The 20,762-nt window shown below is 55.7% G+C and overlaps 6 protein-coding genes across 6 annotated transcripts; 3 read left to right on the top strand and 3 right to left on the bottom strand.

Moving 5' to 3' along the window:
* Positions 1 to 904: 904 nt before the first annotated feature.
* On the top strand, positions 905 to 3,536 carry J7T54_007898 (uncharacterized protein; the record flags this gene model as incomplete). The annotated part of the gene is made up of 6 exons (XM_051502473.1): positions 905 to 1,140; positions 1,283 to 1,930; positions 2,010 to 2,189; positions 2,279 to 2,300; positions 2,356 to 3,321; positions 3,474 to 3,536. The coding sequence occupies 6 exons, from the start codon at positions 905 to 907 to the stop codon at positions 3,534 to 3,536; spliced, it is 2,115 nt and encodes a 704-aa protein (XP_051365661.1).
* A 373-nt stretch (positions 3,537 to 3,909) lies between these two features.
* Positions 3,910 to 6,208, bottom strand: J7T54_007897 (Trehalase-like protein; the record flags this gene model as incomplete). The annotated part of the gene is made up of 3 exons (XM_051502472.1): positions 3,910 to 5,782; positions 5,837 to 6,066; positions 6,188 to 6,208. The coding sequence occupies 3 exons, from the start codon at positions 6,206 to 6,208 to the stop codon at positions 3,910 to 3,912; spliced, it is 2,124 nt and encodes a 707-aa protein (XP_051365660.1).
* Positions 6,209 to 7,413: 1,205 nt separating this feature from the next.
* Positions 7,414 to 8,641, top strand: J7T54_007896 (Exopolyphosphatase-like protein; the record flags this gene model as incomplete). The annotated part of the gene is made up of 2 exons (XM_051502470.1): positions 7,414 to 7,552; positions 7,608 to 8,641. 2 exons carry the CDS (start codon positions 7,414 to 7,416, stop codon positions 8,639 to 8,641), a joined length of 1,173 nt encoding a protein of 390 aa, XP_051365659.1.
* Positions 8,642 to 8,843: 202 nt separating this feature from the next.
* Positions 8,844 to 10,529, bottom strand: J7T54_007895 (ATPase synthesis protein-like protein; the record flags this gene model as incomplete). Its single annotated transcript, XM_051502469.1, has 1 exon — positions 8,844 to 10,529. One exon carries the CDS (start codon positions 10,527 to 10,529, stop codon positions 8,844 to 8,846), a length of 1,686 nt encoding a protein of 561 aa, XP_051365658.1.
* A 628-nt stretch (positions 10,530 to 11,157) lies between these two features.
* J7T54_007894 (DNA-directed RNA polymerase-like protein) lies at positions 11,158 to 15,362 on the top strand (the record flags this gene model as incomplete). The annotated part of the gene is made up of 3 exons (XM_051502468.1): positions 11,158 to 11,208; positions 11,272 to 15,258; positions 15,312 to 15,362. 3 exons carry the CDS (start codon positions 11,158 to 11,160, stop codon positions 15,360 to 15,362), a joined length of 4,089 nt encoding a protein of 1,362 aa, XP_051365657.1.
* A 272-nt stretch (positions 15,363 to 15,634) lies between these two features.
* Positions 15,635 to 20,363, bottom strand: J7T54_007893 (Dicer-like protein-like protein; the record flags this gene model as incomplete). The annotated part of the gene is made up of 3 exons (XM_051502467.1): positions 15,635 to 18,742; positions 18,793 to 19,853; positions 19,937 to 20,363. The coding sequence occupies 3 exons, from the start codon at positions 20,361 to 20,363 to the stop codon at positions 15,635 to 15,637; spliced, it is 4,596 nt and encodes a 1,531-aa protein (XP_051365656.1).
* Positions 20,364 to 20,762: the final 399 nt, after the last annotated feature.

Below are 20,762 nucleotides of genomic sequence, written 5' to 3'. Positions count from 1 at the left end.
GTGAATCCCTCTGCTGGGGGTTCCCTGGGAGCCTTATTCCGGTCAGGATTAAAAGTTCAGGGACATACCTTGTCAAAGCTGTCACTAAACCCCGGCCTCAAGGCCCAAAGACAAACATCATGTTCGTCGCATCTGTCATTCATGTCCGACACACAAGCAATCTCTTTCATCTATGAGGACCGGGTGACCTGTCTCCCCACGAGGGGCATCAGCACCAACCAAGTGTACTTTCAGTCCGAATCAAGCAGCTTTTGGTCTGGAGAGCAAAGACCACTGGCCCCCAACTGCATGACGGCCCAACTTGACATAGAGACGCAGCCGGGGGTTTCCGCTCTGCCAGCCCTCAAGCTCCGTTGATGATACTGCCGTGCGGCTCGTTCAATCAAATCGTGGACACGCTGTCGTGGCACTCTCCCACGGGTCAGCATGGCAGCGACTCGATATTGCCTGTTTTTGCCTTGGGCAGCAGTGAAGGTGCCAACGCGCACAATATCCTGGTCCCTACATGAAGAGGGCTGTCACACTGCTCGTCGGCTCTCATTCCCCCCAGTGAGAGAGCCAGAGAGGCCACCCATCAGACGCTCTCATTGAAGTAGGAACCACATCCGTCCACCCCAATGGCCCTGACCGCTAAGTAACGGCAGACACCCTTCAGCAAACATCCCGAGGCTTGGGTGCTAGATCGCGACTACACCGATTCTTCACCGCCTCTTATAGCTATTGAGAAGGCGACGAGATTCCATGTCCTGGAGACGGAAAGGAGCATGACGAGTGTGGTCACTGGGTGGTGCTGCATGTCCCCCAGAGCCTTGTAGTGAAAAAGTAGGTATTATATCAGGGCACTCATACTCCCTCTGTGAAAACAAACTGGTCGAGGTTCCCGTTGTCCACGATGCCTCCCCCAATGTATCCTGACAACGACCTCGAGATGGCGTCCGGCCACAGGGGATATCCCCAGAATTCCCGACGCAGACCCCTCATCATCCAACACGACGCATCCGAGAGGCCGCGGCCCACGCCAGTTGTTTATGGAGTGGCCACCTGGGCGCAGGGCTTGCGCCGCTCCGGCTCGCACCAGAGCTATGCTAGGATGAGTCTGGCACCACCTCGCCAATCGAGAAGACCTCGCGGGAGGTCACTGTAAGTAAATTGCCATAGCCGGTCAAGAACCGCTCGTCAAGCGCCCAGGACGTCCACGCTAATGCTCCATGAGCGGTTCTCTCGCTCCAGGGAGACCCCAATACCAACGCCAATACGCGAACCAGGAATCGGCTACCGCAAGTCACGACCCAAATGGAAGTATCCAGGGATTTCAAGGTCCTGGACCCCAGGGCGCCTTCTCGGCTGAGCTGCAACACCAGGCTCTCGGTCTCTGGAACTTCACCGGACTCTTGAATCAAGAGCAGACTGCATCGCTGGGACCCCAGCAAGGGATATGGGACACGCCCCCTCCTGCGTTCAAGAATAGTATCGAGCAGTCCTTTCAGCTTCGGCCACCGAGTCAGTGGCCCGGACCGGGGCCATTCTCCTTCTCCTCGGACAATAGCGCTCATCAATACCCCTTTTTGATGAGCGATACCTGTCCAACCACACTCATTTCATGTGATGACCCCATCCAAGACGCTCAACAGGCTCCGCTGGACATGTTTGGATTTCAGAGCCCGTCCTACCTGGCCAGTGACATGTCTAGCTCAGGTGCTGACCGCCCTGAAATGGGAGATACGCGTATGCTCGGAGTTGGTGATGATGGGGCCCAGTTTCCCATGGACCCTTCCCATCGAAGCCGCCAGGATCCCAGCGTGTCTCCGAAGGACACTCAGAGCCGGAACGTATCCGTGTACACGGGGAAAGCAACATGTGCCCCGAGAGCTTTGGATCCATTGAGCAGCCACCATGATACTGGGCATGTATATTCAGCGGAGTACCAAGGGTTTTCCACCGACGGCCTTGAATATGCAGGACTAGGGAGTAGTTTCGAGATTGGGGCGCACCATGTGTCAGAGACCCAGGTTCCCCGGACCAACCAAGGATATGTTGGATTTCAACAGGACACTCCAAGTGGACAAGGACAGCCCTTCGGACAAGGACAGGGTGACACTGTGGCCTCGGAATATACCGCTAGCCCCTCGTCAGGAGTGCCAGTGGATCATCCCCCCGAGGAGCCTGGGAAGCAGCAGACTACCAGAGCAGTGAGATCTGGCGGCCGTAATGGTCCGTTGGGGACGCCAGAAAGAGAAGCGGCTAGACAAGTCAGAGTCAACCGTACAGCCTGCATCAGGTGTAGGGTCAAGAAGATCAAGGTGAGCTGGCCGTCTGTGATAGCAAAGCCGTTGAATGTGCTAACTGTACCTTTAGTGTTCCTTCAAGAACGACCCCAATGTCTGCGACAATTGCCGCCCGCCGTTGGAAAGGCGGGGGCGTAACCAGAAGCCTTGCGTCCCGGCCGATGTAGTACAGCTCGTCAAGCAGGGCGGACTCAATTTGGAGGGCAAGTTGGATCCAATGGCGGTTATGAAACCAAGCTCACACATGGCAGCACTCTACGCCTCGCACCGCACCGACGGAGTGGACGCCAACACAGGCGTCTCTCGTTTGCACATTGACCCTGTGCCGGACACGATCCATCTACCGACCCTTTGCCGCGGTATACAGCGCCGCATCTCCGAGGGCCACCACAGGTTACATGTTTGCATACAGCCCAGAGCAAATGCCCCCGACGAGACTCTGTACAAGATCGACCTAAAAGGTTGCCTCGCATGGATCCAACAGCTGGAACTGGGTTCAACAGCTCGGTCCTTTCGAGACCTGATCGACCATGACGTACCCAAGTTCCGGAACTGGCGAGACTGGGTCTCCTTCAGTGATGGATGCAAGAATATCAACATTAAGAGGGTCGACGTCGTCCACCTCGTCGAGGGACTCTTACGATGCAACGAGATCTCGCAGTTTCAGCACTTCAAAATCGACGGCGTTTCTTCAGGCCTGGACGACATTGGCATCCCTCTATCGCGCATCGTCGCCCGAGGGCTCGAGTTGGTTGTCTTTGAACGCGTCCAGACCACACTCAACACCCAGAATGGAGACACCTTTACGCCAGAACTCCTGCGGGCGATCGGAAAGCTCACCATGTTCGTCATGCGACGTCTTTCTTGGCCCAGCGTGTTCGCCGGCTGCAGGACGGATGCCAAGGCCGAGGAAGAATTCGAAACTCGTCTGAACGAGATTTGTCGACGGCTGCACTACCATTACGGCTACATCGTGCAGGACAGGGGTGTACAGCCGGACAGCGACGTCGACTCAGCTCTCGTCGCTGGAGTGGAGGTGCGAGCGAAATTCCCTTGCCAATGGTCAGGGGCGTGGTTGTTGCCGTGCGCGAAGTGGACTGATGAAGGGTATCGAGCCTGGCTGAATGAGTGCCGAACGAGCCCGTGGAAGGCTTTATGGTTAGACGGACGTGGTGGCCATGACAACAGATAGTGGTGGCCATGACGACAGAGAGTGGCCACGGTGACTCGGTACAACAGCAACGAGTGTAAAGATAGGGGTTGAGCTTGGACACATACGACACCAAGCACACTACAGCAGGATACATGACAACAACAAGACGATACTGAGAAGAAAGCAAAGGAAATGACGGAACAGAAAAAGGGAAAAACACACTCGGTTGGGACTTTTTCAACAACTGCTCTTACGGGGTCAATGCTCGACTTCTGCTCGCGCCTGGGAGAATGCATTAGAATAGAGGGCTCACAGTACACGGTCGCAAGATGCTATCACAAGAGCCGCGCAATCAGATTGTAACATATCATATACTAGAAATTGCGTATTATTCTTATAATAACAGCTTGATCATGTCACAATGGCAATATTCAGTGGTATATACAGCAAGTCCCCGTCTTCCACCTGCCCCTACACCCCATAGAACCACGGCTGCCTCTCCACCGCCCTCTTGCCAAATCTCTTTGTCCTCTGCGCGTCCCTAGGGGCGAGCTGCAGGGCACTCCTCTTCTTGCCTTCGGTGGTGTCAGCCGCCTCGAGGTCGCCGCAGTCGGGCCTCGTGAGCTCGTTGCCAAACTCGTCCACGGTCCATATGAGGACGCCATTCGTCCAGCCAAAGCCCTCGACGACCTCGTACTCGCCACCGCCGCCGGCAATGTTTGTCGAGTTGTCGGCGTACTTTTCAAACATGATGCCGACGTCCTGGTCGGTGAAGCCCTCGAGCTGGGGCGTCTCGGACGTGGCGCCGCCCGTGGCGCGCCACGTGCAAAAGGTGCTGTCGAGGTAGCGCTGGCCGAGGCGGAGGGCGATCTCGTGGACGTGCTGGTACGCAGGGTCGTCCTCGCCAAAGGTGGCGGGCGTGTTCTGCAGGCCGGCCATGAGGATGTGCATGAGAGGCGGCCAGACGGAGGGCTGGTCCCACTGCTGGCCGGTGCGGAAGTTGGTGGCGGGGATGCCGCCCTTGCGGGTGTCGAGGAGGGTCTCGACGCGCTTGTAGATTTGCGCAATGGCAAACGGGTTGTTTTTGATGTACGAGGGGGCCGCGCCCGTCCAGAAGGGGTAAAACTGGGACACGCTGAAGAGGACCATGTGGCCCTCGGGGGCGGTGCTGCTCTCGAGCGTCGAGACGTCGTCGTCGGCCGGCACGTAAATGTGCTGCGCCGCCGAGGTGAGGTTGTAGTCAAAGTAGGACATGTACGTCTCGTTCCACATGAGCGCGTGGATGGCCTCGGAGCGGTTGTACGCCAGCTCCTCCCACTCGGCCGCCGCGCTGGCGTTGCCCGTCTGGTTGAGGAAGCCCGCAATGGCCATCTCGTTGGCGTACATGATGGAGTTGAGGTCAACGGGGACAATGTTGTTGGTGTTGAGCGAGCGCAGGGGAAAGTAGACGTCCTCGGCCGCGTCGCGTGGGCGCGCGATCCAGCGCGAGCTGTAGTCCCATCCCGACTCGGCACCCGAGGCAAGGGCGGAGTAGAGGTTGGCGCGCTCGGTGTCGTTCAGCGGCTCCGTCTCGGGGTAGATGATGCCCGAGTCGTGCGAGTAGTAGGAGGTATTGGTGGCTGTCTCGTAGTCCTCGCTGTAGGACTCGGGCCGGGGCTGGTTGTTGCGGACGTCGTAGCGGTTGAGGGTGTAGGTGGTGCCGTTGGGGCCCTCGATGTCAATGGTGCGGTTCTCGCTGAAGAACTCGTGCTCCTTCATCAGCAAGGGGAGAGCCCGTTCGAGGATGTCGGTGTCGTTGGTGTGCTCAATGTACGCCTGCACCATGCGAGACAGGACGGGAGGCTGCGAGCGGTTCAGGTAGTAGATGCGCGCGCCGTTGGGGATGAAGCCGAACTGGTCGACAAAGTCGAGGAAGTTCTCAATGATATCGCGTGAGATGTCCGTGAAGGAGCCGCCAGTCCTAAGGAGGCCCTCGATGATCCAGTACGTGTCCCAGTAGTAGGGCTCACGGAAGCGCCCACCAGCCACCACAAAGGTGCGGTTGAGGGGGATGAAGCTGCTGGGGCAGTTTGTGCAGTTGGAGGCGGCGGCGCCGCTGTATCTTCGTGTCAGGTCGGGCCAAATGTCAATGACCTTGTTGGTAAACTCCTTTACTACCTCGTCGTCGATCTTGTCGAGAAAGACGGGGTCAGTCTCGAGATCGGCCTTGTCGACCTCGCTGAGCTCGCCACCCGCATCGGCAAAGAACTCGTCCAGAAAGTTGTTGAGCGCCGAGTTGTTGCTCAGGGGCTTGTCCAGGCGGTCAAAGGCGGCCTGGATCTGCGACAATGGCTTCAGAGCCGGCCTTGCAGGCCAGTTTAGTTGGTGTATGGTCATGCAGATTGAACCAGGCACTCACATGTCGACGAATGTCTTGGAGTCGTCAAAGGGCTTGGCCAGTTGAATCTGGTGGAGCATCTCGCCATAGCAGTAGACGGGCGAGTCGCACGGAGCTGTGATGTTGCCGTCGACGTAGATGGCGCTGACGGCTGAAGCCGATGCGGCCGCAAGGACCATCTTTCTGAGGCCGGCCATGATGATGTCCGTGACGATCAAATCCTGGTGCAAGGACGGGTGAGGGAAGGTGGTCTTGGGACAGTGACCGTAGCATTCAGGTCTGTGATGGTCAGGTCACAGGTGCCAGCTATATATGTATGTGTGTGTCGTCGGGAGGGCGGGCTGCACAATCCTTTCCGAGCTACGTACGTACAGCTGACAAGATCGAGAGCATGACGGGGCCTCTTTTTTTTCCCTGCCTCAATCGGTCAACAATGACATCGCCATGGGGGCTTGCTAAACTCGAAGGGGGTTGGTTGGTGGAGTCTGGGGAACGGGTTCGTCGGTTTCTGGGGGGTGGAAGACTGGGACGAATCGACCACCCTGGTCGTAAACTGCAGATCTCCACGTCCGGGCTGCATGGGAACTGTCCGTCCTGGTGCCTGGAGAAAATGTTCCTCCTCATCCTGCTGATGTCACCCCAGGAAAGATGAAAGTCGCCGTGGTGCCTCGTCCGTTGCCCGCCATGCGAGCCTGGCCTCTTGCGTTGTCCAAGCTGGGAGAACAAGCGCGAGGGCTGTCAGATGCCTAGTCCGGTGACACGCCCCGATAGACCAAACTCTCGGTGGATCATCAGCTTGTCACCACCTGCCGCCTTTCATCAATCTCACGAGATGGCTTCGTACCTCTGTCACCTGGGTACAGGTACTGACTGGAGGGACGGATCCGACCACCATCCAGCACCCATCCCCCCATCCTTCCCCGCACCAGCTACACGTGTCGTCAAGTCAGAACTGTTCCAACATACACGGCTGAGGCCCAACCACGCACTAGCAGAACTCTGCCCTCAACCGACGCAAACCAGTGGCCACACCTGGCCGCAGCCGTCCACATCACTGCCGGGTTCTGGAAAGAGCCAATCTTCGATTTGAGAAAGGCACGGAATTCTCAACTCTAGACATGGTACTTCTTTCACAAGAAAACCGCCATTGGCGAGGCATCCAGGAATGATCGTTGAATCGGCTGGGGAAGAAATCAAGAGCTTCTACGGTAGTTGAGGTTCTGACGTCACTGGCGTCATCGCATCCCTGCACTCCAGCGCTTGGCCGGCGCTGCCGCCGGCTCAATACAGTGGGTACCCGCCAGTGCCGTGCCAAGCGCTGTAGACAGAACCGGGCTGTGGAACCTAACGTAGGCGGCTTGAACTGTAGTAAAAGCAAGCGCCGGAAATGGATTGCTTCGCGAACTTGTACGTGAGTACGTGCGTGGTAACACTCCGAAGAATTTGGTGGTGTGCAGCTTCCAGACTCCAGGAACCAAGTGAACTTGTCGTCCAGGGCCTCGGCTGTCCCACTCCCAACTACCCGTGCTGAAAAGGCTACCCTACACAGTGTCACGCGTCACCAAAGTCAGCACTGAGGGGACAGACACCACGCCTCCATGCGCTCAACTCCTACCAACACCAAGATGACGAGCATGTCGTTGCGAAGCTTCTTGGCAAGAGCACGGGCGGCATTGGCAGCACCTGCCAGTGAGCAGTCGTTGCCATTGACCTTTGTAGTTGGAAATGAATCAGCTGGTAAGGAATTCCCCCTCGTGTCACGGCGGTCACTAGACACTAATCTTGCACGTAGACATTGACTCACTCTGCTCTGCGGTGATGCTGGCGTACCTGCGCACGTCAAGCTCGTCAAAGCTGTACATTCCACTCTCCAACCTGCCGCGCCCCGACCTGGCGTTGCGGACGGAGATGAACGCGGTGCTTGGAGCAGCCCAGCTGCAACCTTCAGATCTCCTCACGCTATCAGAGCTACCGGACAATCTGCGCGCCGAAGACACGACGTGGATACTCGTGGACCATAATGCCCTCACTGGGCCTTTACACAAACGCTTCGCCGGCAGGGTATCGGGTTGCGTGGACCATCACGCCGAGGAGAATGTCGTGCCCAAGGACGCGGCCCCAAGAGTGATCGAGCCCTGCGGCAGCTGCATGAGCCTCGTCGTAGAGGAGAGCAAGCCTCTATGGCAGGGCCTCGCGCAAGAGGAGAAGGCCAAGCTGGCCAACTTGGGTCTCGCCGCCATTCTGACCGACACCATCAACCTGACCGCCGAACACAAGATCAAACCCAAGGACAAAACGTCGGCTGCGTTCCTAGCGGAGAAACTCAGCGGCACAGACTACGACCAGACCAGGCTCTTCGAGGAGATAGGCAAGTTGAAGGAGGATCTGTCGGAACTGTCCATCAGGGATATCCTCCGGAAAGACTACAAGGAGTGGAACGAGAATGGGCTGAATCTAGGCATCAGCAGTGTACCACAAGGACTCGCCTATCTCCTCGATGAGAAAGCGGCGGGGCGTGTCGACAGCTTCTACGGTGCGCTGGAGGAATGGGCCAAGGAGAAAGGGCTGGACGTCGTCAGCATCATGACCACTTCGCATCCTGGGGGTGAGTTCCAGCGGCACCTGCTGGTCTGGGCACGCAGCGAAAGAGGGGAGCAGGTTCTGGAGAAATTCGTCGACGCTGCGGAGAAGAATCTGCAGCTCGAGAAGTTTGCCGACGGGAAACTGGATCAGGGGATGACCAGGCTGGCGTGGCAGCAGAAGAATCTGGCAGCCAGTCGCAAACAGGTCGCCCCTTTGCTCAGAGAAGCTCTACAGAAGGCATGACTATCACTGAAGAAGGACATGAAGCTATAATGCACACAAACAGAATCCATCTGGACGTGTCAATGACAATATCCCTCGCTTGGCAAGTCATTTCCATATTGCATCAATTTGTGGTACAAGTCGTGATACATAGTAAGTAGAGTACATGATATACAAAGAGGCCTACCATGGCCTTCGCTCACTACAATCCTTCCCATGCGGATCACGCTGTGCTGCTGGCGGGGCCATCGCGGCAAAGTGCTTCCATGCTCGCCAAGATTTTGACGTATTCATTGTGCTGAATACGGCGAACCTCGACGGGAGGCATGGCCTCAAAGTTGGGCGGGTTTTTGTGCAGGCGCATGGCGTGCTTGTCGGCCACGTTGACGCAGGACGTGATGGCTTTGCCGAGGGCGCCGTCAGGCCTTATGGAAGGCTGCTCCACGATCAGCTCGTAGTAGAGCCACCGGAGTGTCTCCTGGCACAGCTTGACGTCGTGGGTCGCCGCAATCGTTCGGAAGGCGAGTTCGTACAGCCGAGCGGACCTCGGCAGCTGAAATCTCGACGTCGTCTTGAATATCTCCCAGAAGCGTTCCCAGTCTCCGTGTGAGGCGTAGGCATTCATGAGCCGGGCCACTTCCTCCTCAGTGGGCGGCGTGTCCAGCTCGCGGAGGAGCATCTCAAAGTTGACTTGGGCGCGGCCTAGTTCGGGACCGTAAGCAGGGGACGTCACGAGCGCTTCAACGATGGTGACCAACATTTGTCTGGTGTGAATCTTCAGTCCACGCTCGTCGCCCGTGTGCAGCATCTGGTCGACGAGGGCGAGACGGTCCTCCACAGTCAGACCGCCGCTGAGCGGGGCGCGCAAGATCGAAGACACGAGCTGCTCGAGACGGGCTTCATCCATCGGAGCGCCGGCGAGCTGGATGTCGAGGAACTCTTGCTGCAGAGACGCGACTTGGTCCAGGTCCGTGGGTCGGCTCGCGCTTGTAGCGGTGACACTTGCAGCGTCGACTTGGGATGACGGCGCCAGACGACGTGCCGATGTCGAGTAGTACCGATGCTGTTGCGATGCCTTCTCCATTGCGTTCCACTGAGACGCGCCCGTGGCTTGGTGTAGCTGCAGTTTTGTTGCGACCAGCCCATCCAGCTCTTCGTCCGAAGGCTTCTCGCCTCTGATCTTTGCTTGTTCCTTCAAATTCCTCTTGAAAATGCCTTTCCATAGGCTCTCGAGATCCAGCTCCTGTCTGCGCGACTCGGTCATGCACTGGACGACAATGGTTGTGCCGTGCTCGGAAGCCCCAAAGCCAGATATCAAACCGGTCGCATCAAAGTTGGCAGACTCGTCCGTCACAGTGTCCGCTGCCGTCCGCGTGTTCACGCAGACCCAGCCGGTCGAGATGCCAAGATCAGCGCCGGGTGTGAGGAGGGTGTTTTGCCCCAGTAGCTTCGCCTTTTTGCGCAGCCTTCGCAGCTTGGTCTTGAGTTCTCCGGCACCAATCAGCCCCTCAGCCCTTGCGCTGACATTGTAGTTTCTTCGGATCCATCGAACAAAGCGGCCAGAGGAGATGTGCAAGTGTCGTTCGCTGCGTGCCGTTCCGAAGAGCATGACGAGATTCGGACCCAGACTAGTAGGGGGATCAATGTCCCGTAGATCGAGTAGCGAGAGATCGTCAAGACCCATATCCTCGTATACGTATTTGATCAACGGCTCCAGCATCTCGGGTGCATTTTCAGGTATTTTCGGTAGGGTTGGTTTGTGCTGGCTTGGCAGGTGTCGCGGCGCCTCCTCCTCTAAGAACCACGGCGTGTCCTCGTCCGCCTCGGCGTTCTCTCCGACAAATTGCTCATCTTTCTCGGCTTGGACTGCTTGACTGTGAGATGGCACGTTTCCATCTCTTGTGGACATGAACCGGCGTGTCGAGACAGTAGTTGGAGCTCTTCGGACATTCTGGGACAGGTTCCCCAAACTCGGCGCATTCGAGCGTAAGACCGCCTGGTAGATGGTTTGTCGACATGTTTGACAGCCAAAAGCCGTCAAAGCTCGCCGCGCAATCATACCGAAGGTCCTGGATGTTCTGGTCGGGATGGATGATTAGCTTTCGTCTGGCGCAGCTCTAAATTTCGAGCGTCACGTCTGCACGTGACGACATGTACAGCGGCGAGCAAGAAAAGGTACGTACCGCCTCGGAGGCCGGAATATTGCGACCCGCGTCCTGCTTCGCCCAAGTCGCCCCTCGACCCAATTGACGGCTCATCGACCCACCCGCCGGACCCTTCCGCCCAACAGGCGACGAGAGAAAAATTGGGAGCTTCATCTCCTGGATTTGCATGAGCGACTGACTGACTTTTACACGCGCCCTCACTATTAATCTGTACAATTCCAAACTATTTCGTATATGTAATTCAGTCCCTTCTTTTCATGAAAATTTATTGAAGCACAGTCAACAGCTTCATTGCTTGTTGGACGCTTTTGCTTCTCCTTTCCCGGCGACTCGTATCGTGGCTGTCGCGTCCTCAAGTCGCGAGCCGCCACCATGCTCTCGAGGCATGCGCACCACAGCCTTTCGACACGCTCGAGGATACCGGTGCGACTCACAGCGACGACCTCATTAGCGTTATGGACGACACCCTCACACCGAACGTCCCAGCTCGCCTTGTCGCAACGATGCACGGTCACGAGCCTACAACGCCCCTGGCGGAGGAGACTGTCGGATGCCTCGCGCATTAAGAGACGCGCGCGGACTCTAGCCACTGCCGTGGGCGACGTTCATCTCGCTTCCATGCTCAGCAACCACGCCTTACCCTCCTTACCCTCCTTACCGTCACAGAACCCGAACATCGTCTCGCCTTTCGACCCCTTCTCTTTGGTCACTTTGCCCGACCCGTCGTCCGCCAGCCCTAACGTGGGACCAGCCTTCAGTCGAGCGAACAAGGACGGTGTCGGTGGCGACCCGACAGAGCTCATCTCGGTGTTCGACGCCTGCCTTCGCGTTGGCAGGCTTGAGAGGGCCATGCTCGTGCTCAACCGGGTTGATACCATACCGTCGTTCACCGAGGAGGAGCGTATCGTTCTTCACAATCAGTTTCTCCGAGCGGCCATTCAAAAACTACGAACGAGCCCGAATGCCAAGCAAGAGGCGAACTCCTTGCACCAATGGTACGAGATGAACATTCGCAGGTCGCGCGCACAAGGTCTTCCTCACACGCCTGAGACTATTGCGTGTATGCTCAAGATATCGATCGTCTCAGAGAGCGGAACGAGGCTGCGACGGCTCGTCAAGAGGTACATGGGAATGGCACCCGGCGAAGCGGGACTGCAGGTCTTGTACATGGCGGATATCCTCAGCGACTCCGACCTGGCCACCATTACCGATATTTGCCCTACCTACAATTTCGAGAGTGAGCCGCAGATCGAGGATGGGGAGCTCGAAGCCCAGGTGGAAGAGGCCAACGCTCGGGCGCAGACCCAGGAGGGACTTGCCCAGGCCACACCCGAGTTGGCGAGCACGGACCAGCGTGGTGAGGGCTTGAAAACCTTGCGCCAAGGTCTTGCCTTTCTCAGGGACATTCAAGACGTCGACGTGTCGGCGCTGCCCGAGGCCGACCAGCGCGAGATCCAGCTCCAGCTCGAACGCGATTCCATCGGCTCCGCTCTCAGCCGATGGCGACTCGAAAACCAGAAGCGACAACAGCAAGGCGTCCAGACGGCCATTACCGGATCGAACTCCCAAGGCTTGCCAGGTCATGTCGCATCATGGCTGCAGGCAACGGAAGACAAGCTGAAGGAGGAATTCAAATTGATTGTGGCCTCTGAGCAAAAGGCGAAGAAGGGCAAGGCTGATCTTGAGCGATGCGCTTACGGCTCGCTGATTATGCAAAGCGAGCCTGCTCGTCTGGCTGCTGTCACGATTCTCACTGTTCTCAATGCCAGCGCACATATTGGCATGGACAAGGGTACGCCTGTGAGCCGTCTTTTCAACCTCATTGGCGGCGCCGTCCAAGAAGATGTATTTTTGCAAAGCAAGGAGAGGAGGCGCAAGGAATTCAAAAAGCGCAACCTGTCATACAACAAAGCAAAGGCTGAGGGTCGGACCGAAGAAGAAATCAAGGAGGAGCAGGAACTCGCGGCACAAAGTCGTCTTATCGAGGAACCTCACGAAGCCAAGGAACGCCTAGCTGGCCGCGTGGATCAGCTATGGTCCCTGCAGACAAGGGCCAAGGTGGGCTCAGTCCTGTTGAAGACCCTCATCGAGACGGCCAAAATGAAGGTTACGAAGCGCGACCCTCAGACCGGCGCAGCTGCTCATCAGTACCAGCCTGCCTTTATCCACGGGACCGAGGTCCGGAGAGGAAAGAATCAGGGTGTGATCAACCTGAACGCCGCCCTGGTGGAAAATCTGAAGCGCGAGCCTATGCCGGACTTTATGGCGAAGCACCTCCCGATGATCACTCCACCCCGACCGTGGCAGAGTCTCAAGGAGGGTGGCTTCCTCGAGTCCAAGGCTCAGCTCGTCCGTTTCGACTCGGGCGATGTTGAGCAAGGGCTGTACGCAAAGGCGGCTGTCAACGCTGGCGACTTTAAGACTGTTTTCAAGGGTCTTGATGTCCTGGGCAAAACAGCTTGGAGGATCAACACAAAGGTTCTCAACGTACTTGTGGAAGCTTGGAACCGTGGACTTGACATTGCCAACATCCCTCCCCTCAACGTCGACACGCCCACCCCTGCTGAGCCAGACCAAGTCACAGATCCAGAGGGTTATCGCCAGTGGCTGAGAGTTGTCAAGCGCATCGAGAACGAACGTGCAGGCAAGCACTCGGAAAGGTGTCTCATGAATCTGCAGCTCGAAGTCGCGCGCGCCTTCAGGAACCAGACTATTTACTTTCCCCACAACGTCGACTATCGTGGACGAGCCTATCCGATCCCTACGTATCTCAACCACATGGGCGCTGACCACATGCGTGGCATCCTCACTTTTGCCAAGGGCAAGCCTCTCGGCGCTAGGGGCTTGCGATGGCTCAAGATCCATCTGGCCAACGTTCACGGCCTCGACAAGGCCAGTTTCAACGACCGTGAAGCATTCGCGACCGAGAACCTCGCCAACATTAGGGATTCCGCGACTAACCCCCTCGATGGCGAGCGCTGGTGGCTGAAGGCTGAGGATCCATTTCAGTGTCTGGCTACTTGCTTCGAGCTCAAGGCAGCTTACGACCTCGAGGATCCCACCCGGTATGTGTCTCATATGCCTGTGCAACAGGACGGCACTTGCAACGGTCTTCAGCACTACGCTGCGCTCGGTGGTGACACATGGGGCGCAAAGCAAGTCAATCTTGAGCCTGGCGACAAGCCTGCCGACGTTTACTCAGCTGTGGCGAATTTGGTCAAGGAGGCGATCGTCAAGGACGTTGCTGATGACAATCCTGTGGCGAAAATCTTGGACGGCAAAATTACACGAAAGGTGGTCAAGCAAACTGTCATGACCAATGTGTACGGTGTCACATATTCTGGTGCGAAGAAACAGGTCTGCAAGCAGATTGATGCTCTGTACCCGAACCTCGGACCCGACAATGGGATGACAAACATGGATCTGTCTGCCTACATCGCCAGGAAGATCTTTGCCGCCCTGGCATCAATGTTCCGCGGTGCGCACGACATCCAATACTGGCTCGGAGAGGCTGGAGGCCGCGTCTGTCGCGCCTTGACCAAGACGCAGCTGGACCAAATGGCGGAGAACTACAACGACGAACCCGAGGTGGTGGGCAAGGGGGGCGCAACTATCAAGAAGGCCAAGGACCCCTCAGGCAAGAAGGGCATCGATGAGTTGACAAACAGCTTCCGATCCACTGTCGTGTGGACTACGCCCCTGCGTATGCCTGTCGTCCAGCCCTACCGCAAGCCAAGTGTGCGCGAGGTCCGAACGTGCATGCAGACGGTCGCGTTTGCTGTCAGGGAACAAACCGACCCTGTCAACCGCAGAAAGCAACTGCAGGGTTTCCCTCCCAACTTCATCCATTCTCTGGATGCCAGCCACATGCTGCTCTCGGCGCTGCAGTGCAACGAGCTTGGGTTGGACTTTGCCGCTGTACACGACTCTTTCTGGACTCACGCAGCCGATGTCGATGCCATGAACGGTGTGATCCGCGAGGCATTCATCCAGATCCACGAGGAGGACATTATTGGCCGCTTGGCAGCCGAGTTCAAGACGCGTCACCACGGCTCTCTCTATCTCGCCCACATTGACCCGGAGACCCCGGTCGCCAAGAAGATCAGGGCATTGCGCACGCGAAGCAAGCTCTCGCCCAAGCAGGAGCTTCTCCTCGAACACAAGCGCAACACCTTGAAGTTCTCTGGCAACCCTTGGGATCTCGAGGCGGCCAAGCAGATTGTCACTCCAGCCTCCGTGTACGAGGACATGGCCGCTGCCGAGGCCGACGTGTCCATCAAGGAGGATGCTGCAGGCATGCATTTGGGCGCGATTCCCGATGCGACAGAAGAGGCGGCGCAGGACGCCTTGCTCGAGGAGGACGCCGAGGATTCGGCGGCCGACGCAAAGGCACCTGTCAAGAAAGCGGCCAAGGTGACTCGGTCGGCGGTGCCTGTCTGGCTACCGCTGACCGTCCCCGAGGTCCCCAAGAAGGTAATTACACTTCCCTCATCCCAAATTAATCTATCAGTGCTAATCATTTGCAGGGCGACTTTGATGTTCGCAGACTCCGGGACAGCAAATACTTTTTCTCTTGATTCCAGCATCTGTACAATACCAAGGCGCGGGCATTGATTGGCGAGCGTTCAATGGCCATTCGATTTCTGCATTTTATACAGGGCGTTTGAGCATATGGGCTCACGGCAAAAGGGGACGACTTTTACAACATGCATGCTAGGAGGCGGAGTTTTGTATCATTTTCGATTGTATTTATTACCCGACGATATGTGTTGGACGAAATGAGTTCTGTTGTAAACTGTAGTGATCGAAGGGAGTGGAGGTTATAGATAGCTTCTAAGATGAAGCGAGTCTAGATTGCCGTTCCGTGTGCATTCTCATGTTCCTCGCCGCCATCGTCCTGGCCACAGTCACATCCCATTATCTCCCTGAAGTCTGCGAGCTTCATTGTGAGTAACGTACCAACCGCCTTCTCAGCGCATGCTGCCTTGGCGTCCTTGCTGGCCTTGGCTTTGGCGTCTTCCACAACTCGCCCGTGCACCATCAACCCGCACAGCACGTCGTCTTGTGTAATCGCCTGAATCCCTTGGCTGAGAGGACAGGGGACCAGTTTGACAAGAAGACGCCAATCCCTGCACTCAAATTCCATCTGCATCTTCTTGGCGAGTAGGTTCACGGGATGACTCGAAGCGAATGTGTCGTAGATGGACATGTCCTCAAAGAACGGCTGGACGTGCACGTTAAAGAAGCACCGCACAACATTCAGATTGTACTGTGAGTCCACAAACATGGCACCGACAACGGCCTCGACTACATCCGCCAATGCTTTGTTCGGGGTGAGGGTGTTTCTCCAGTAGTCCATTCGAAGCTTGGTGCCGTTGCTGGCCTCTTGTTCCGCCGCGTTTCTCGCTCTCTCAAGACTGGCCGCGTACTCGGCCCGTTGAATGATCAGAGACGAGTTAGTTATGCGGAGGTGTTTGTGAAGCTGTAGCTGGACGCAGAGAGAAGACAAGAACTGGTTTGAAACCATAGCACCCTTGTGCTCTGTCAGCCACTGGGGGTCGGCTTCAGGAAAGGTGTGGTAGAGGTAGTCCACAATGACCATGTCCAACAATGCATCGCCGAGGAACTCGAGACGTTGATAGTCGGGAATGGCCTTCTCGTATGTGTATGAGGTGTGTGTGAAGGCACTCTGCAACAGCGCTGGCGAGGTGAACTCGTAGCCGATGTGGCTCTTGACTGTCTGCACAGCAAGTTTCTGCGCCTCGGTCACGCGCTCATTCTGAAGCCAGGATGGCGTCTGGTAATGAGAATAGTATTTCTGGAAGGATTTCATTGGATGTTTTCCACTCTTTACCATCTTCCTGACTGCCTTGACGGCCAGATCCATGCTTGTGCGAGATCCTGCAAGGTAAGCGGCGCCAATGATAGCTTCACAGACGTCGGCTATCGTTTTCTGAGACAGCTGTTGACGTTGCTCGGATTCGTGGGCGAGGACCTTGCCTTTGGCCAGGGGCAGATCGGGATACCAAACTCGACGATTATACCCCTTTGCGCGGACATATTCCGGAAGCCCACGGTCGACTGCGCGATTGAAGAGATTTTGGTTGGCAATGAGGACCATTCTTTCTACGTGGTACTCAAACTCGTTACCCTCGGGCAGAAGTGTGAAGATGGAGATTGTCGTGGCCATTTTCAAGAATGTATCTCCAAGAAATTCCAAACGTTCGTAGTTGCTACCCCCGTCTGCACTGAGCGTGCCCTCCACCTCGTCGCTCGTCTTGGTGAAGGCTTCCAAGGCAAGATCAGGGGGAAGATCAAGCCCGAGCATCGCGCAGCCATCCAAGGCGATGAGACAGGAATTGATCCTGTGAAAGATGGCAGGAAGCAAGGCAGCCATGCGTACAGTACCAACGGGGAGAGTCGAGACTTGCAGCGGCTCAAGGATGAGATAGCATTTAGAATTGGCCGCATCATTGCTAGCAAAAGGATCTAGATAATTTCTTTGCATACTTAGAACCTCCGCGTTGACGACGGGCTGGTCTTGGCGCCAGGCAGTGTTCTGGCGCCTCTTTCGGAAGAAGCTGTTGCTATACTGCTGGATGTCTGGTGTAGAGGCCTTGTAAGCTGTCGAGGTGTAAGGAACTGCGTCGTCAGGCACGGGAGAGTTTGGGTGAAGACTATTATTAAGTCCATGTATAATGAATTTGCGAGATCCGGTGAGCGAATCGAACACGAATTTGTTCTCAAAAAAGTCAGGAGCTCGATTCTCCCATGCAAGACAAGCCTCGCTGGTGGTTTTGTCGACCGCTGACCAGTCGATGTCACAGCAATTGTCTGCCGCAATAGACTCCTGAGACTGGAGCGCTGGTGCGAACAGAAAAGGAAATTCGTCCTTGCCAGCATCATAGGTCTTGCTGAAGATATCGTTGAAAAGTCTCAATGTGAATTGGTACAACAAGTCAATCTTTTCAGCGGGGAGGCGTAGGGGCACCAAAGCAGGGAGCACATTGACCAACGATGATCGTCCATGGCCGAAATGGAGAGGAATTCTCGCCATTGGAGGTAGCTTTTCTCGAGACAGTACAATCATAGGAGTTGCCATCTCGCTGTAAGCCTCTGGCCTGGCAAGGAGGAAAGTTGCTGGCCACAGATCAACGATAGGGCCAACCTTTGTCCAAATAGCAGGTTTCAGTCGGACTCCGTACTCTTTTTTCTTGTTCTCACTGACCGCGAGCCTGGCATTCCTCATCGCAGGGAGCTTCCTGGCCAAAGTCGGCTGCAGGTTGGCGTCTAGATGATCCTTGCCGTGCAGCAGCACACATGCTTCGTAGGCCGCCGATCCGCGTGCCAGCTTCTTGCTTGGCTGCGGATGGCCGGAGACAAACTTGACGGGCGATGGATCTGAGAGTATGACCTCGGCGCAGAATCGCTGGCCATCCACAGACATGTTGAACTCCGGCTTGGCTGTGCCGCGAGGGTCGACGCAGGCAACGTACCTGGCCAGAACCTCCTGACTGTTGTCGTAACTCAGACGAGCGTCCCCGATTTCATATGCCTTTTGTGCGGCAAGCTCAGCTTCGGCAGCTGTCTTGGCATCGATGATCATATCCTGTACTTTGCGGTCTTCTGGCAAGGACATGCAAAAATGCTGCAGCAAGCGAGCATCTTGCGCAGCTTGTCTCAGTAAGTGCAAGTCAGAAGAGTGGTCCTCTTGGACCATGGCAATGAAGCGCGAACTCTTCTGGCGCGCTCGGCCGCGTGATTGAATGTACTGAATCGCAGATTGGTGCATGTCGAAGCGGATGACCAGGTCGCAGACTGGGATGTCAATGCCTTCTTCAGCGACTGTGGTTGCAAACAAGCAATTTGTTTCGCCATCCTTGAAAGCCTGCAGGACACTTTGCTGTTGGTATTCGGTGACGTTAGCGATGGTGAAGAATGTTCTTTGTCGACCGACCTAAATCTGCGATTAGCATCGTGCTCCTGAGAACAACAGTGTATTCATACGAGAAAGCCTGGGCGAACACCCAGAATTTTGACCCCTGGTTGTTCGAGCAGATCTGATAAAATGACCGCTGTCGACCGCTTTTGCACAAACACGATACACCTTCGAGTACCCTGAACGCAGAACTCGTGCTTCAGAGTAGCAAGAAGGGACTCGACCTTTGGAGACAGATGTGGTTGGGAAGAAGACCTCTCGATGCTTCCCAAGTCGTATTGGTTTACAAGACGCTGTATTTGATAGACTGTCTCGGTAGCACGATCTGCCACTTGAACCGAGGCAGTCTCAAATTCTCCCTGGGTCCGGGCAAAGACTCCGGCCACCCGAATCTCTGTCACCAGCAAACTCCAGAAGCGGTCGGCAGGCCAGGCGCCTAAAGTTGACGAGATGTCTTCGGCTTCGATAAGATTGTCACGAAAGAGATGGTTTCCTCCCGCATCGACGAGATCTCGCAGCTGCAGCCACAAAACCGTGTGTGCGTCTCTCTTTGGCGGGGACTGACCATATCTGACGCAACTCTCCACGAGGTCTTGGGCGCCGATGCTCTGGCTAAGCACTTTGTCCGAAACAGTTGCAATCTCACTGTCCATCATGTCCTCAAGATCAGCAGTTGCTTGCTTGAGGTCGTTTGTCTTTGCATCAACTGGTGATGCGGTCAAGCCCATAATCTTGGGACGCTGGGTAGGGTCCAGTTCTCTGCGGTAGTGGCGCTTGATGATCATGGCGAAAGGGTGGCTTTTCTTGGTGTGATGGGCTTCGTCGAATACCATGAGGTTGATACGTGACATTTTGATGAAGCCATTGTTGAGGCAATCGAGCAGCACTTGTGCGGTCGTGACAAAAGCCATGTGCTTTGTAAATTTCTCCTCCCATACCTCCTTGGTGTTGACTATGCTGTTGTCGTTTCCTTGTAGTATGCCAATGTCAAATGGAAGGTTGTCTTTTAGGCATCTGTACTGCTGTTGGCAAAGAATGACCTTTTCCACGATGAAGAATGTGATTCTGTGGTGTTGGCCGGCCGCGCGGTTCTCGAGTTCTTGTTGGATAATGTAATCGATCAACATTACTGCAATCAAGGTTTTCCCAGTGCCTGAAGGAATTGATTATGAGTATGCGGCGGTGAGAGGACAGGCCTTGGAGCGTACATACCTGTAGGCAGCACCACGATTGTGTTTTTGAGCTTGGCCCGCTCATAGAGATCTTTCTGATAGTCACGAGGGTCGCTGACCATCCTCTTTCGACCATCGTATCCCTCATAAGTCTGGGTGCTTTGCCCCTTCTCGGACTTGTAGGGATCTGCTTGCCACTGTGTCGGTGACTCTCGCTCGCGTTGGAGAGTATATGATTCGAAGATCTGACCATCGAGGCGTTTCCTCTCGCTGATTCGCGGTTGCCGATCTGGATTTTGTTTCAGGACATAGTCTTCATCTCCCGATTCGTCAGAGTTGACATCTGAGTCCAACTCATTGTCATCATGGCTTAACGCATGGCCAGACTCTGTGATCATGGCACTGTTTGGCTGGGAAGGCGGCAGGTGTGGCTCGTCGTTGACGTTGTTTGCTTCTCCTGCACCCATAATTGCGGATCAGTAACGCGAGAGTCGCTCGGGCAATTTTTAGAGAGAATTGCCATGGATAAGGGTAGAGAAAAGTTTGAAGGCGTGAGAGGTTGGAGTGAGGGTGACGAGGTTCGCGTAAGATGTGGAAGAGAACAAGGCAAAGTCTTGGCACAGGAAATACCGACAGTTTAGCATATCAAGAGCAACAATAAGAAATTTGTGGATTGTCGGATTATTTATGAGTTTGTTCTAACTACTTGGTGAGCAAACGGTGACCCGACGGATCAACATGCCACGTCAAACAAACAAGCAATCAACGGATGATCCACGGTATGTCGCTCTGGAGTATTGACGCCTGGCAATGACAAGTCAACAACCAGCTTGTAGATGAGAAGAAATATATCGCCTACTTTCGCT

This window comes from Emericellopsis cladophorae (assembly GCF_022114955.1).
Source record: "Emericellopsis cladophorae strain MUM 19.33 chromosome Unknown NODE_3_length_1261782_cov_116_963312, whole genome shotgun sequence".
Taxonomy (NCBI): Eukaryota; Fungi; Ascomycota; class Sordariomycetes; order Hypocreales; family Bionectriaceae; genus Emericellopsis; species Emericellopsis cladophorae.
The sequence above is the reverse complement of the archived record's forward strand: the minus strand, read 5'-3'. Positions and strand labels throughout refer to the sequence as shown.